This window comes from Labrus mixtus, chromosome 15 (genome assembly GCF_963584025.1).
Source record: "Labrus mixtus chromosome 15, fLabMix1.1, whole genome shotgun sequence".
In the NCBI taxonomy this organism is placed as follows: domain Eukaryota; kingdom Metazoa; phylum Chordata; class Actinopteri; order Labriformes; family Labridae; genus Labrus; species Labrus mixtus.
Genome location: NC_083626.1, coordinates 5,603,669 through 5,621,638, shown reverse-complemented (window position 1 = coordinate 5,621,638; position 17,970 = coordinate 5,603,669). Strand labels below are relative to the sequence as shown.

Below are 17,970 nucleotides of genomic sequence, written 5' to 3'. Positions count from 1 at the left end.
TCGTCCAGCAATATATTTATGTCGACAGCAGCTCAACTTAGAATTGTAAAATGATTGCCAATTAAATAGCGCCCGATACAGGATTTTTGGGGCCAATACCGATATTGATATTAGGAAGAGAAGAAATCAGATACCGATATATCAGCTGATATCTTTCTTAGATCCATCTTCAATTTGTAGAGATAGACAGATATAGGTAAATATATACTTTTCTTGCGTTGATCCATCAAATGCAGTTATCAAACACTTGTGAAAAAGATATATCATAAAGAAAAGATGGTCACTCAACTGGAGAGTAACTGCACATACATGTGCATGTGACTTTGTAATGAAACATACAGTATGGGCCTGTCACACCTCCCACTACTGGCCTGGCATAATGTTTTAATTCATCTTGTAGATCCGTGTCCATGGTGGTCGTTCTCAAAATGTTGTCGTCTGAACACGTAATTTTTTTTAAACACAAACAAAAAATGATTCGCTTTTCGGTGAACCATTGATGTGTAAATGTGGCCTAAAGATTTATTTGTAGAAGAACTGTAGTAGGCTCTTGGTGAATAAGACCCTTGAGCAGGACACCTACGTTTACTGGAAGGACATGTACCTGTTAAGACAAATGCCAGGCAATGGGAACAATAACATTTGACAACATAATGACGCTGAAAACTCTATGAAGGAAATGTAAAGCTCTGGGGAGCGCTTTAAAAAACTGTTTTTTCTGTTTATTATAACTAACCAATAGCTAGCTGTTGAAGCATCATAGTCAGACAGTTCAGATAAAGCTGGATGCATCATCGCCCAAAATATCTTGTCTATGACTGAATAATCCTTAACAACGAGTCAATGGCAATCTTTTTTATGTGCCCTGTGAACCACCATGGCTGTGTCCAAAACCACATTCATAAACTATTCATATGACCTTTACCTTACAATAGGAATGTGACAGCTTCCAAATTCATTTTATGTAATTTTTTGTATGTGAAAAATGCCTCGATGTATACTCAACTGACCATTTTTAGTACGATTTGGGAACTTGCTCATTATCTTCAACCTTCCCACAATGCATTGCAGGTCTTTAGACTATCCAATGGGGGAGCTCGCAAGCCATAATAACATAATCATTTTTATAAGTGGTCAAATTATGTTTGAATACTAGCTAGCTGTATAGTTTCTGCAGCACCGTCCTCAATTACTGTGGCCAACAGGAACAGACTCTGCTCAGGTTTTGTCAGCAGGAATCAAACCATCTTTTAGAAACTCTGGCCTCTTTGCACGTGGTGAACTTTCCATGATGTGAATGAGCGATCAATCACCAGTTGAAGTTAATATTTCCCCCACTTTGCTTTGGAATTGATAGCCATGGATTTATTTTCCACCGCATATCAAAACAGGACAATTTGAATGCCTCTTTAATATTAATCATTGAAGGAAACCGTACTCCTCTCACTGATCTCCCTGAGCGGACAGCTGAAACTGCACGGTGTATCTTCTTAAAATTGATCTCGAAAGGTTTGGCAGAAGAACAGCGAGGACCCGGCCTGCACGGCCTGTCAGTCAGATCCACAGCGCTGTAATTCCATTCCCAAGACGCCACGAGGACTGCAGTCGAATCCTGATGGGACGGGAAGTTGGGTTATGGATTCTGTCTGGCGCCTTCAAGACTACTCTGCACCCTCCTGGGATGTAAAAGATCCTAAATATGACATGACCCCATGTCTGTGGTGACAACGTAACATGATGATCACAGACTTCAAAACACACTCCACAACATAACTTTAATCACTGATGGCAGCCTCCGACAGCTTGACGGAGCACTGAGGAGGGTCTCAGTGAAGTCTGGGGACTGCAGCAGAGCAAAACAGGATGGTTTAGGAAAGCATGCCCACAGATAGATATAGATAGATAGACTTTATATATAGCTGCTTTCAGGATGCAATTTGTAAAATACTGAGAGGGGGGGGGGTTGGACCACTGCATTTGCTAGAAGATATTTATTAGTGAACTCATTTAGTCATCAAGAAGCTACACATGTTTCAGTCTCATGCATTGCCTTTTCCTCAGAAGGACATTTAGGGGATGTGATCAAACAAATGGCTATGGCTCAAAAATAGAGCAGGTTGCCAATCAGAGATCGGCTGGTGGACCCCGAGCTCCTCCTGTCCAAATGTTTAAGTACAGATACTGAACCTCAAATTGATCCAAAGAGTATGTAAGAATGTATATGAATAATTTAGCAGATTATTGTTTATGTGTATGTAAAATGGTAAATGGGATATGTAGTGTAAAAGCATCTCCAATGGTTGAAAGGCTAGACAGAGGATACAAAAGTGCAGTCCATTTACAAAACCAACAGGTGGTTAATGCTTATTATTATAATCAAATACTTCCTAATTTAAAAAAAAGTTATCCCTGAAACAACAAAAAGCTCTGTTCGGCAACAGGAAATACACCATTCATTTGCCAAAATAGTTTCCAAACTATATTTTTAAACTTTAATATTTTATTGTAGATGAAAAAATGCACAACAACCAGAGAGGGTTTAGTCAGCGATGCAAAGTCTAGCCACAGTCTGAATAACCAATAACAGGAAGAGAGACAACACTGGTATTGATTTATATGCATCATGGTGGAAGAAGATTGTACTGGTTTGAAAGTTGGGTAGTACCCAGGTGGCATGGCATTGGCCACGGCACAAGCTGCTGAATTTATGGCATATTTGCTTCTTACTAAGTGCACATGGGGCTGGAATACTGGGGTGTCACGGCATGTGCCATGTCCAGGTATTCTATATGGTCAAATAGTGAAATAGAAATTCATTCATTTGAAAATTTTAAACCTCAGTCCATCTGTAATTCCAACCACTTGACTTAGAAAGGATACCCAAAAGCATCTGAGCTCTACGACTGTGATTTCCATCAAAATGACCTCTGTAGCTTTTGGAAAAGCCGACATTGCTAAACAACACCGATTGACACCTCCTTAACCCACCACAGCCATGCAGAGGGCAAAACACCAAACGTATCCATTTCTTTGTACCGTTTCTCGGCCTGTGTGGACGCGCAGTGGCCCCAGAATAACTACAACAGGTCAAAGTGTTGAGTGAGCTCACAGTAAATGAAACACAAGCAAACACATCCCCACAGAGACAGAGGCACACAGGTGCAGACAACAACACCACACAAGTTGTAGGTGACTCAACTGGGGATGGGTCTGGATGAGTGTCTTGACTTGAGTGCATTCATGGCTTCAAATTCAGATGGAAAGTTTTGAGCAACATGCATGCAATGTCCCTTTAATATCTACATTAATCTAATTCAGAAAAAAAGCATCTTCCAAATACTTTAACCATTTGATGGGACATTTGCCAGGTACTCCAAAAATCATTACTCTTCACCAGAAAAATGCTACCATTGCAAAATACCTGTGGCAGCAGTGTCAGACAGAACATTGCATAGGTAGGTAGTGCAATGTTAATTTTTACCCACACAGGACAGGAAATATCTCAGTAAATCAGAGACTTATGACAAATATGGTACTAAAAGTGTATTTCGCTTATAATACTTATTAAACAAAGTAAGCTATGGGGGTTTTAAAAATAATTACTTATTTGTGGTTTCAATATTTTTCCAAATTCTTTTTAAACAATGTTACAACTGACACCATAAGTTATATTGTGTATAAAAGTACTAAATATATCTCTGTATTCAGGTGTATTCACTGTAATGAAGAGTCAGTGGAAACATGAGTACTCAAATTTTACAGTGCATCACTGAAACGGATGTTTTTAATGTTTTTTTGTGCTTGAGGGATTTCATTTAACACATACCAAAGAATTGCTAATTTTTTGCACAGATGCAAATATTTTTTAGTCCTGAATAAAATTGAACTATTTTATCAAATCACACATAGAAGTCTTTATAGTGACTGTTAAGCTGTTTCCATGCAATACTGTATGCAGCACAACCGTCTGTTGTAGCTCTACACATTATCCCTGTGACTGTGACATATGTGAGTGATGTTAATTCAAATGCAAATGTATTTACTTATACTTAAAAGTACCTATCAGATTATACTCTATTAAGGCCAGTGTGTGTGTGTGTGTGTGTGTGTGTGTGTGTGTGTGCCCTTTACAGAGGCAGTTTGTAATCAGCTGTTAAAGTGGGCTCTGTCCCCATGGCAGCAGTTGAGAGCAGAGCTGCATGCTGGGCAGTGGAAGCTCTCAGGTCCTCTCTGCACGCTGATCCTGCAGCAGCACTGAAGGTGGAGGACTGACTGGACACTCGTCGTTGGTTCTATTTAATCAGGTGTATGCGTGGTGGTGTGAGAGTGTGTCAGTCCTTTGGTGTGTTTGGTTAGCTACTTTTCAGACTCCAGTGACTGTATTGGGAACCAGCTTTATAAAAGGTAGGACTGAAATAGTGATATCAAACACTGCAATTACTTTACACCACAACTTTTAAAGATAGAAAATTCTGTGTGTTATTTTGTGCAATTTCCCATAATTTATGAACTTGAAGCATGCACTAAAAATACCTAAATATGAGACTCAATCAGTCTTTTCATGAAAACTGACAATATATGTACTTAAATGCACCTGCTCCCGATGGCCGATATCAATAAGATTACAGATATATTTTTACATTATTGCATATTGAAAAGAAGTCCATAAAATGTAGTTCATCCACATGTGGGGGGAAAACAAGGTTCAATATGTAGTCAACAAAGCAGGAAAGCGAGCAGGTGTTTGGAGCTAGTGATGCTTTTATTTTGATTTCCTTCCAATGAATGACAAAAAAAGTGATTTTGCAAACTCAGTTTTAAAATGCCTGTAGAGTTATTGCTCCAGTTCTCCACTTTGACTTGGTGCTAATGCTATCGGCTATAATGCTTCTTCTTCTTGTTACTTTAATACGTCTTCATTGCCATGACGACTCTTCATAATAATATTCAGTGTGTTAAAACTTGAGACATTTTTTCCTCCCCTCTGAATCCTTGCGGCACTGGTTTTTGCAAATTGCAATCATGTTACTCTGCTCTGATATGGTACAAAACATCCACACGGGTGATGTCGTAATGACGCTTGCTGCGGGTACGCTCCTTGTTGTTCTTCTTCTCTGTGTTCAATGGCGGCTTGCATACCCTCACAGGTGTAGGCTTGTTAATAAGTAAATGAACGTCATGAATATCGGTTGATTATATTGGTTAAAATGTAATTATCGGAAAAATAGAAAAAAAAAAATAATCCTAATATCGGCAGATAAAATATCTGAACGATATATATAAAAATGAAAAAAGCAGAAGATAACACAGTGTAGATGAGTTCAACATGCCTGTCCTCAGTAAAGAGCATCTCTGTTTGAATAACAAAAACATTGTCTGTAGATGACTTCATGCATTAGTGAAACCAAAATAGAAAGAGCAATCCTGAGTAAGTATTAGCACTATTAAACACACTAATGAGGGTCATTCTGAGCGCTTAGTTTACTGTTGTTATTCTTTCTTTCATCCTCGGTCCTCGGCCAGAATTGAACCAGGGTCACTGAAGTTAAATGGTTCCCACGAGGACACCGGGATGCCTCATTACTGTTAGTGTTAGGGGATGTGGATGGCAGACATTTTTCTACCTTTTAAATTTGTACTTGTAGTTGGATACATAAGTGATGAAATGTTGAAATATTTGTCTTTAAATAGGAAGAGTTACATAAATGTGGATATTGTTTGGGTAAATTTGTGGTCCAACAGAAGCAGTCTGTAAAAAATTAAGTCTAACAAGGATCAGAAATCAAAAGAAGAGAGTCCATCATGAGGGCGCCAGTGATGTTTTTTGCAGGTGCTATGGGGGTGCCCGTCTTTTTGCACCAAAATCGGGCCCAGAGTGGCTAATCTGGAAAACTAGTTGTTTGTTTCAACAAGAACTAAGTGTGACACAGAGCCATGTCGCTCCTCAGCAGCTGAGAGAGTGCAGAGCCACTACTAAGCACAAAGCACGAGCCTATAACCCCAGAGTGAGCAGTAGGATTCAGTCATTCTAATGAAAATATAATAATAATAATAATAATAATAATGATATGAATATTATGATTTTTGATAAAACACACTTTGAATAACAAGGCTGTAAAGAATAGGACTCTATTTCTGACTTAGCCTATAGCCTACTAAGCTAAAATCGTATCTCCAGAAAAAGGTTTTTAACTAAAGTGGGCTGGTCTGAACCATGAAACTCCCGGGCTGAATATGGGTCATGCTCCGGCCATGTCCCACATTAAATGATTTTTGAATTCACGCGCTGACTCACAACACCACTGACGCGTTTACGCACCAAGAAGCGCACAGACGCACAGCGAACAACAGTCCCACCACCACATTAGGGGACAGGTCTTCCTATGTTAAACAATTGGTGGAATATTCAGCTGAAGGCAAATTTACAAGCATGTCTACATGCACACTTCTGATTGTAAAAACAAGCGAAACTGATCCAGTGACAGAACCTGCACACACGCAGGAAGCATCCTACATTTCATTTTATGCTTACGTTACCCTCAGATCTTAAGATCACACAAACTAGATCAAGATAATTCATTTCCATATTGATTGATAATGAGCAGCGCACAAAAACAAGTAGCCAACAACAATTCAGAACGTGTGCCTCACTCCAAAAGCATCACTACACGGCAGTTTGGAAAAACGCGCTCCTACCTGTTGATGTCTTCATGGTCCGTCTGTCGTCATGGTTTAGGGTGACGGCATCCTGTCCAGGGCCCTTGGTCTTCTGGTGTTGATCTCCAACAATGCCAGGTTACAGGTCCGTCAGTCTCCGCTGCTGGTCCTCAGATAGGTCTTGTTAAAATTCTTCGTGGACTCTCACGGGGATTACTGCCACATATCAGCGGTAATGCCAGGATCCACAGGAGAAGACGCGGGCCTTCCTCCTCCGCCTTCCTCGTCCCAATCCTCCAGCTTTTCTTATAGTGGCGTTTCAAAAAGTTTCTCAGCCCAATAAACAGCACCACCTGTATGAGCCTTACTAAGTTCATCATCACTCTGTTTACAGTGTTTGATTGAGTCTCTGCATGGATGTTTGACGAACCGTGATGCCAAACCAGCGAAACTTCAAAACGTTGCGCTCTGGCTAAAAGGAAGTGCAGTAAGGTCAACATTCAATGCGTGCTGCGCCATTGGCTGAATTTAATCACCTGATTCTGGTTTTTATTTGTATTATTTAAAAACAAACATGTTTTTTTGTGTCTTCATTAAAACTGAAATATAGGCTATACGACTCAAAAGAAACTGGAAAAGGAAATATAATGAAATCTCAGACATTTCTTGAGAGTGCTTTGGCTAACCTAGCGTCGGCATCCCCAAGCCCATGCACCTCAGGCGACCCATATGTCTTCATGATTATATAAATGACTATGTGTTTTAAATATTCATCTAATTTAATTGTCAAGGAAAAATCTGGACAGAAAATCTGCTGCATACAACTTTTAAAATAGGTTTCACAGGTTTCCACTGCCTTTGAAGATAGCAAAGGGAGAATCTTCACTGCTTTTGCAAATGAAGACATTTTTTGATAACAAGAGACACAATTAAAGTGATAAAAAAAACAATCTGCTGATTACTAGGTAAGATAAAGAATCCATACAGCCCAATCTAAACGATCAACAGTTCAGCATGTTCTTTCTTTTAAGACTTTCATGTTGCTGCACCGACTCGGTCACACGGAAAGAGGCAGAAATGGCTGATTTTAAAAAAGAGATCAGATAAAGCAAACTTTTTATTTCCCCCTTTATTTTACAACATTCAGATACAAACATTAAGCCACATTTTCCGCAATAACATCACTCATTAGCGCTAGCGCTGATACAGTATGAAAAACAATCGACTAAAGGTACAAACAAAAAGAACAAACAGAGTCTCAGTCTAACATACAAATCCAGACAGGCAGCAAGTTTCCGTGCGCTTCTTTCCCCATCATATATTGAAGAGATTTCCCAAAAGGTTGAGTCCATTCTTCCGCCTGTTGATGTGAGGTCTGACCTTTAAATATTAACATCTTGGAGTGTAACCAGCTCTAAAACGCAAGCCAAAGTTCACAATAGAAGAAAACAGATGTAGCAAACTTTACCATGTGGGAAAAGTATTTCCATACAAGACATTTTGCTGAACCATACTGGCACCTTTGGGTTGGTGGAGATCATAATAACCTTAAATGTAGCTGTGATTTTATGACCATACAATTGTGCATCTCACGGCAGTCTGTAATGCAAATTCCTGAACTTATGAAGTAAATAATGGATGTTTTGTCCTGTCTTTCATCATGTTGAAGATGATTGAGCTGGGCCTGAGCCTGGCTGATGGCAGTCTGATCGACGAGCTGATGGAGCTGACGTCACAGAGCCTCGGTAACCTGGAGATCCAGGAACACTTCAACATCATCAAGGAGATCGGCAGGGGGAAGTTCGGCAAAGTGCTGCTGGTGACACATCGCTTCAGGGGTATAACTACACGCTTTATTTCTGGTCTCTTTTAAAAAATAGAATAGCCTTGTATAAAATGTACATTTACTAATCTGAAGCTGCTTTATCCGAGGAAAGTAGGTGTTACGTTTTATTGCTCAGCGTTTGTTATGCCAGCTGCATGGGATTAATAACGCAACAAAAATGTATTTTCATATTTCATAGGTCATTTTTCAGAACCTCAGATAACGTGTTTACACTTTTGGTATGTGACTTCAATCAATATAAACCATTTCATATTTATAAAGCATCAAATCACAAGTAGAGTTACCACTGACACTTTGAATATAGAGCATGTTTAGACTGTACTCTAGTTTGTAATATTATATACAATGAATTTGCCAATGACCAAGAATTTGGAAACAGTAATAGGGACAAACAAACAAATGGACGGGAAGATAAGCAAACAAGAAATGCAAACAGACAGAAATAAAGAGACAACAACAGCAGCAATAGATAAAAGCGACTTGAAGCTTTTGATTGTTAGGTGATTCTGACGCCCCTGTGGACAAAGCTGTCTTTACTGATCTTGGTCTGCAATACTAATTTAAAAAAAATCTCATCCAGTAAAACTTTAACTCTATGAATCCTTTCTGTGGAAATGTGATATTTTAACATTTCTCCAGTGTGCTGTAAATCATCTCGTCAGACACCTACCCCTAAGGCAGCGTTAAACAAGCATTAAAAATTGTAACCTAGTGGCGGTTGTAGAGTCTGTTGGGACCCTGGGCAAAAATGTACAGGGACCCATCCAATAAAAACTCTGGATCTTGGCGGCCTACACCCAGCTGTAAACACTAGGCTACTATGGTAGCAACGAACAAACAAAGACTAAATGTCACTTTTGGCATAAGCAGCCAATTAAATCAAGTTGGAGCCTCTACCTCTTTTTTTTTTACACTTTTTCTCCTCATGGTCTAGGAGCAAAGCAATGGCGAGAGCTCTATGTTTGCTCAAATTCATTTTCCCACTCATTGTATTTGATCCCCTGTATGTGCGCGCAGTCCACTCCACAGGTGCTCCGAGCAATTTTTCCCCTCTAGAAAAGGGGCTACAGGAGCGGTCATGTGTCACGACCTGTCTCTGTGTTATCAGGCCCTTAGCCTATAGCAGCATAATTAGGTGCTGATCCAAGGCAATCCTGAACCAGCCCTTTGCATATTAAGCTAAAAACACTGGTTTTAGGCCTACTCTTGAAATCTGTAATTGAAGGGTCTGCCTCCCATACAAATCCTCAAGACTTTCAATACCAGAAGCAATACATATAGTATCAGTACAGCAGTACACAGGCTGCAACATTTTGGACTAGCTTTAGAAAGTATTAAAAACAGTCTGAAAGGACTTTAGAGAAACTGGCAACTGCAAATCAGAGAGCCATGAAGAGGGAAGGAAGTATCTTTGCAAAACGACTACAGTAAAATCAGGACAGGTGGCTTAAGTACTACCATAGATAAGGACTGCACTCTTCTGATTCAAACCCCAGACAACCCTGAGGGGAAAAGAGTGCTGCCAAAATGGATCAATGACTGGGTCGGAGCAGACAAAGGGCAGGGCAGAATGCAGAGTGGTGGTGCTGGCCTGAGGCCTGAAGGTTTTGGATTTGAAAGCCATTGGAGTGAGTGGTCAGGGGTAGAGGGGACCTGGTAGTAGTTCAAGGTTGTAGCCATGCTTTTGTCCAATGCTACTCTTTAAATTGTACCGCCTATACTATAAATCAGTAGGGTATCACTCAAGTCAGAAATACATGTAATTGTCTGCATTTAAAAAAATGTTTTCGCATCAGCTATGGTAATGACAACTAAAATGAAGTATGGCTGATCTCCAGGGACTCCCATGGCCTTGAAAGTGATGCCCAAAGCCTCGACTAAGCTGCAGGGCTTTCTGCGAGAGTACTGCATCTCCTTACACCTGTCTTGCCACCCCTGCATCGTGGGCCTCTTTGGCATTGCCTTCCAGTCTAATGACCACTACTGCTTTGCACAGGAGCTCGTCATTGGCAGGGACCTGTTTGCTGTCATCCAGCCAAAGGTGAGTCATACATTGGCAAATCAAGAACCAAGAGAGTCGACATCAGCAGCAGCAGCAGCACTAGTGGGCCTGTGAGGTTGTATTTCAATACAGTGGTACTTTGAGATGAATGCTAATGTCAGATTCCAGGAGCTCAGAAATCTGGCATGGTATAGTGTTTACCATGGTGGCCATTTTGGTTCAGCGTGTTAGCATGTTTATATTTGCCGATCGCTGATTGCAAGAATTTGGTCAGAAATCAAATATAATTCTTACCTGATTATAACTCTTGATGAAAAGTTATGCTATTAAAGATCATCCAACGAGAAAAACAGAAATGATGGCAACTAATTCCACCAATGTCAAATTATCCAGTTGTTAATTATACATTTCTGCTGAAACCACAAATGTGAAGATCACTGTGTTAAAGCACGGGTTGATTTCCGCTCTAATTGAGATGTCTTGTATTGGCAGTAGTAAAAGAAATGCACTGAGCATTTGCGAGTTACACTATTAAACACAGTCTTATTATCAGAAAAAGATGCTTACATTTACATCTGTGTCTTCAAGGTTAAGGAGTAGGCAGAGCTCAAGGTGATTGTAGTTGGTTACTGTCCTTTATGTCACAGAAATAATCAGCTACTTCTTGGCTTTCACACTTTTTTTTTTATCTCAATCAGCCATCAAACGTAACAAATGTGTTCAAATATTCTTTCCAATCATGCAATGAATCCACTGAACGAGTTAACTTTTTGACCTAAGTGGAAATATCAGGAGGCGCCATGAAATTCTGAGCCCATGTTCTGGGCAATTCATCCAATTGTTATCTGATAAAAGACTCAACAATGGCCTTCTAAGAGCCATGTTGTGACTGTGGGCAGAAGATCTAGAAAGGTTAGAAGAACATTTGGCTTAATTCAAATGTCCAGACCTCACTGCCTTTGCCATCTCAGACTATAAAGTTAAGAAGTGCTACCACTTATGTCCAAGTCGGAAGTTAACTTTCTAAAGCCTTCAAGAGTGTCTACTTCATTGAGAAGAAAATGTATTCTATACACTTTAACCAAAGCCTTTGCTGGTAGGAACAAAACTGTTTTAGTCTTAGGAAAAATCAGAGGTTACCTAAATAAGAGCAAACAACCCACTCCAAGTTGTTTACCTGCAAATGTTGATAACAACCCTATGCCCTAGCTTTTATGTTGGCCTTTTTTAAGTGACAAAAATAGCCTCCTTGTCTTATGGTTCCAGGTGGGTATCCCAGAGTCTGCGGTAAAACGCTGTGTTCTCCAGGTTGCCAGTGCGTTGGAGTACATTCACAGCCATGGCCTGGTCCACCGCGATGTCAAGCCTGAAAACATCCTGCTGTTGGACAACCACTGCTGTCAGGTCAAGCTGGCAGATTTTGGCTTAGCCCAGAAGAGAGGCACTCTGATCCGCTTCATCACAGGAACCCTGCCTTACATGGCCCCAGAGCTTTGTACCATGGCCCTGCTGGATGGCAAGAAAGAAGTGACTGCTCCTCCTCTCAGTGTGGAGCCAAGCCTGGACACCTGGGCTTTCGGAGTGGTTATCTTCTGCGTCCTTACAGGCTATTTCCCCTGGGAATGCTGCATGGACTCAGACGACTTCTACCTGGAGTTTGCAGACTGGTGCAGAATGGAGGAGAGGCCCACCGCTGAGGAAGATATTCCTCCTCTGTGGAAAAGATTCACTCCAGATGCCATGGAGATGTTTGGTAAGCTCCTGGCTCCAGATGTAGAAAAGAGGTGCACAGTCGGGGAAGTAAGGGCGTACGTGGAAAAGGACTGGCTTGGGAACGTAAATGGGATGGAGCAGGAGCAGACAACAGAAAAAGAAAAAGTCAGTGCCTCTGTAAGTAATGCTGGACATTGCCAACTGTAAGAAAACCATACCTCTTACAGACTGCATTTTTATATAACCTGTGGCTTCTATTTGCTTTGCCATGAGAAAAATGATAGACATGCAGAGATCACACCTGCTATCGGGCATGATTTGCAGTGATGAGAGATTTTGGGTTTACATCTTGTAGCGGGGAGACACATTACTTTGAAGCTTGTGTCCTATAATAAATATGATTTAGACAGGCACTTAAAGGAAGAATGTGCAACATTTTACACATAAATACAGCAGAAATCAAGTTTATCCTCTTTAAATGTCTCTCTGAGTCGTGACTGTCTAAAATGAGTGAGAAGCTCGAGTACCGCTAGCTGTACTGTTGTCAGAGCCGTGTTTACATCATGTTTACATGGACAGGACGGCCTTGCATATAAAGCTGTTTTAGTCATGGACTAGAGAAAAGAAGGATAACATACTCTGCTTATTTGGATGTCACGTAAGTGTGTTTAGATCACAGAATTTTTTTTGTCAATTTATGTGCAATACAAAGCTACGAGTTTGCCAAAGTGTGCTAAAATAAGCCTGCAAACACAACAACGCAGGCCACAGCCAATTGCAGCTTGAGCAAAGGACCATTTTGTCTGCTTTGCTTAATTCTGCTTAATTATGGTGCATTCTAATTCATACCTCCTTCCTGCAAACGCGAGTGGAGAGGGGGTTGGAGGTGTCTCGCGGAGGTGTCGCCAAACAGCATTATGTGTTTTGGTTGCATGCTGGTGCTCAAGGGCGACATCTACTGGATCAAAAAGTCACACATTCTTCCTTTAATCATCCCTACATTGTCTTACAAAATTTCAGATTCTACCTAAATAAGCTTCATTGAAAATATTCCAGTAAAACAATGTGATTTTGAGTGAAGACCCTTTCTTGGTTTGCCAAATTTTAAAATGGAAAAAAAAAAAGTTTAAGCATTGCAGTATTGTCTATTTTTTACTGTCTGTTGCAACAAAAATAAATAAAACTTGTTCTATTGTTTGAGTTTTTATTAAATTCATTTTCATAAACCGTCTTTACATTTATGCAATCCAATCCAGCTTTATTTATAGATCAAATTTTAAAAACAGCAGTATTTACAAAGTGGTACAGTCAACAGCATACTGTATAGTGTTGTTCCAAAGTGTTGGAGCTATAAATAAAAAAAGCATGGTCTCCTCTCGTCGTCAGACTAGTTTTTGGGATGGCTATAAATACCATTTATATCTAGATACCAGTTCTAAAGGGTCCTATAACTGAGAAATAAGCTTTTTCTTAACTTGCAGGTCAACCTTAATATCAACTTTTTATAAATATCACTTTTACCTGCAACTAATATCCAAATCTGATGTTTGATATATTTATTTTCTGAATGGTAGTCTATGTATAGTATAATCAACATTTGGGAAATATTGTAATTCATTTTACTGTTCAAGAGTAACAGTTTGTTAAATTTTAGTATGCTGTTATGTAGTTTTCATTTTGAATTTCCCTATGTATATAAGGGTATGAACACATATGTATACAGTTATGCATTGTATGTATGGTCATGCTGTGAGAACATGATTATGAATGAAATAAAATAAAAACATCCTTCCTCTTTGTCTTGCTTTTTTTCATCTTGTCTCCTGGGCAGATATCGTGTTTCTCTCTTTGAAGTGGGATCACTGACCTTAGTCACAGCTCTGTCTAACTTATTGTGAACCCTGCCTTCCTCAGTCCCTTTACATTGAGTGATCACTGCTACACCTGGCTTTTTACTGATGGACGGCCTCTTGTTTTGGGCATACGAGATGTTGCAGGTGCTTTTTGGACAGGACATGTTGGCCTCTAAGGAGGGCAGACCTAAACTTGGCCTGGAGCCTGAACCTGCATGCCCCCTCGTGCTTTACAGCATTGACAAGGTATTACATTAACCATGGTCATCTTTCAGCTGACCCCTAAGCCCCGGCTGCACACTCAGGCCTGTCATACAAACACTAATACAGACGAGGGAAACTCTGACTGCAAAGCCCGTGTCGGTATTTGACTCACCAACTATCTGTGCTGGTGTTCACACACATATCACACCCAGTGGCTCAGAAGATTTAAATAATGTGCTGCATGCCTGATGCGTGTAACAAGGCATTACAACCATTGTGTTAATCTTGTGGACAACAAGCCTTGCACAAGAACTTACAAAGAGCCCTACAGTACAAACAGGAGTAGCCTCCAGAGATTTTCCTGTTTTTCTTATACAGCTATTTAAATTTACTTTTTCATGCATGTGAGCAAAGTGGTGCTTTCCTGCAAAAACCTGACAAACAGATAAGCAAGGTATGATTTCCACAAAACTACATCTACATGAAACATCTTGTATTTCCTTTTCCTGCTGAGTAAAGATCATATCATGCTGTTATGAAATGCACTGTGGTCAGAGAGTTTCTTTTTTCATGTTATCTACACTGCTGTCGTGTTACTGATACTTGAATTCTTAACCAGCACTCCAGTAAATCATCATCATGCACATGACAGATACATTCATTTATCCTCCAGCAGAGGAATGATCTAAGCTTGATAGACCAAAGCTTTAAACATTTCCCTTTTAACGTTCTTTGTTTTTGATCTGTAACAAGTCTCTTTTTCTGTGGTATGCTAATTTCATAAACTTCGATCTACCAGAAGTTTCTTAATTTAATTCAAAATAAAAGCAGGTTTGAATTTAAAAGGAAGACCTCTGTTTATTTCAGGTCTGTTATTACTTATTATGATATGATTAGAGGTTTAAACCATTGTGTGCTGCTGTCCAATAAGCTTGGAGATCATGCTGTAACATTAGAGGTCATTAACTCACCAAAGAAAGAAGCACACATTTGATTTAATGGCACCATCACATACACAGATTTATTGCTGCTACACGCTGAAAAATAATAAAGAACAGATTGATGAACAGTTAACTAAAATAACTGTGCAGTTATCAATAGACTTAATTGCTTGAATTGTTGTTTGAACTGAATAGAAGGTATCCAATAAAATAAGATTAAAAAGCAACAACTTTTCAGTCATACTCCCTGCACATCTTTGTCACTTACTACTCAGCTTTGTAGTGAACGAGGTATATAGCACATTATGCATATTTAAGAGGATATTTAAGAAATGTTGTTTCTCTAATTGTGTGGGTCGCAGTGTTTTCCTGTTCCTGTTGGGTTAATGTATTTTCAGCATTTTTGCTGTTTATGTATGTGTTTGTCTTTCTGCAGCACATTATTTCATGTGCAAAACCTTCTAAGGTGTTGCATTTTTCTTACAATATTGATGCAGGTTTCAATTTGCATCGTTACAGAAGCCAGTTCATTTTTTCCACAGTCATTTGGAATAGAGAGATTTAAGATGGAAACCAACACACAGCTCATATTGACACACACACACACCACACACACACACACACACACACACACACACACACACACACACACACACACACACACACACACACACACACACACACACACACACACACACACACACACACACACACACACACACACACACACACACACACAGAGCCATAGATGACATATCCAGGCTTTCAGTATGACAGCATACACACACAGGAACACTATTAATAATACGACTCTGTTATGGAAAATCACCACAGCTGGGGCCTCACCCGCAGCCAAAGGCTTGTGTGTCTTTACCATGAGTGTAAAAAAAACAAAAAAAAAGCTTAATCAGTAAGACAGTAATCCACATTGATCTGTGTTTGAACAGATAAAGACTGTGAGAGCCTCGGTACGCAGAGGAGACTGATCAGAGTGTGACTGATGAGTATCTGAAACAACAGCTATAAGGAATTAGTTTAAAGTGTTATCAGAATGTGGGGCACTGGTGGGGCAGTGGTTGGTGCGCGCACCCCATGTACGGAGGTAGTAGTCCTCCAAGCGGGCGCCCCGGGTTCGAATCCGACGTGTTTCTTCTGTTTCGACCTTTTCCTGCATGTCATTCCCCACTCTCTCTCTCTCCCTGATTTCCGACTCTATCCACTGCCCTATCTCTCAAATAAAGGCATACAAAGCCAGAAAATAAATCTTGTTAATTGTTTACAATGCAGGCTGCTTCTTTGATAACACAGAAACATTGATGCAAAAATGTCCTATAACCAGCTGAAAAGAACACTTGATCTTTGTAGTTATGTTTCTATCTTATCTCTACTCGATTTATTAAACATCTTAGTTACTATAAGGCGAAAGGAGCCCTGTTACATTTCACAAACGGTGAGGTTAAATTCCATCACATTGGTACTTAAAGCTAATTGCTATCATCAGCACTGTAATTTTGCAAATCATGATAATGCAAAGACGCTGGCATGAAGCATATATAATGTGTTGTTTAGGTTTAACTAGCTAGCTTAGCTGGATGACATTTATCAATAAGCACTAAAGTCATGGTAATGCTAAGGGCAATGCTAAATTAATTTGTTTGGCAAGTATTTGGTCAAAGCTTACCAAAGTCAAAAATGTCGCCTCTGTCACTTCCAGATCAGTTAGCCTCTGCGGTGTCTATTTCAGCTTCAGCATCGCAGCAGACTTAATCCCACATCATGATCCCTGAGCGAGGCCTCTGACAGTGAGCCTGGCTGTGATGTTTACATATCATACGACGGCTGCTGCTTACAAATTAGTCCCTTTGGGTGTATCGCTGACTCTGTGATCTCAGTGGCCCTTTGCTAACTCCTGACTAAACATGTGAGGCTCGAGCAGCTCTGTCAGTCTCTTGAAAGCAGCACCAGTGTGTCTGCTAGTCCCCAACGGATGGCCTATACTCGTGTTAACATTTGTAGGAAGCAGCTGCTCTGTCATATGTCCGGACGATTGGGAGAAGATGTTTAAGTAATCACAGATAATTTTAAAGTGCATGGGGATGTAACTGTATTCGATATGTTAAGAGCAGAGGCAGGGTGCTCGGAGGGAGGGTTTTTCCTTTCAGCCTTTGGCACCACTTGGCTTATCATGGGAAAATGAAAATCACAACAACTCATTTATAAAAAAAAAAAAAGAAAAAGAAAAGCATGAATCAAAACCGAAAAGCTGAACAAGGCTTGTAAACATCTGGAGATGTGACAAGAGAAGATTTTCACTCATAAGAAAACGAAGTCTTGTGAAGAAAACGGCTTATTGTGCTGTGTATCAAACTATATACGAAATATAAAACATACAGTCTGATACTCAACATCTGAGCCATTTCCAAGGACCTGGGAGAGTCTGAGGCAAACAGCAGAGGATGAAACCTAAAAGGGGTTTACACGTTTCATACACAGAGTGATCCACAGTTCCTCCTGTGATATAAGGAATTCTGCAGTTACAGTCACAGATACAACTTGCTTTTAACACAGTTCAACAAAAACGTTCACATTTTTAAACTTGGGGTGCAACATAGCCCAGTGGTATGTATGCACATATGGAGGCTTAAATCCTCGACGCAGTGGTCGTGGGTTGGAATCCGACCTCTACCCTTTGCTGCATATCATCCCTCGCTCTCCTCCCAACATTTCCTGTCTCTCTCTCTACAGCTGTCTTAT

General features: G+C 40.1%; 1 protein-coding gene across 1 annotated transcript; it reads left to right on the top strand.

Moving 5' to 3' along the window:
• The first annotated feature begins 4,170 nt into the window (after window positions 1–4,170).
• si:dkey-8e10.3 (serine/threonine-protein kinase SBK1) lies at window positions 4,171–12,461 on the top strand. The gene is made up of 4 exons (XM_061057627.1): window positions 4,171–4,404; window positions 8,327–8,495; window positions 10,342–10,544; window positions 11,772–12,461. Exons 2-4 carry the CDS (start codon window positions 8,327–8,329, stop codon window positions 12,423–12,425), a joined length of 1,026 nt encoding a protein of 341 aa, XP_060913610.1. The 5' UTR covers window positions 4,171–4,404; the 3' UTR covers window positions 12,426–12,461.
• Window positions 12,462–17,970: the final 5,509 nt, after the last annotated feature.

Bases quoted from the DNA above. Each gene is read 5' to 3' on its own strand.
- si:dkey-8e10.3 (XM_061057627.1), top strand. From the start codon at position 8,327: ATGATTGAGCTGGGCCTGAGCCTGGCTGATGGCAGTCTGATCGACGAG. The intron at 8,496-10,341 runs GTATAACTACAC...GCTGATCTCCAG, and splicing joins GGTGACACATCGCTTCAGGG to GGACTCCCATGGCCTTGAAA. The intron at 10,545-11,771 runs GTGAGTCATACA...TTATGGTTCCAG, and splicing joins TTGCTGTCATCCAGCCAAAG to GTGGGTATCCCAGAGTCTGC.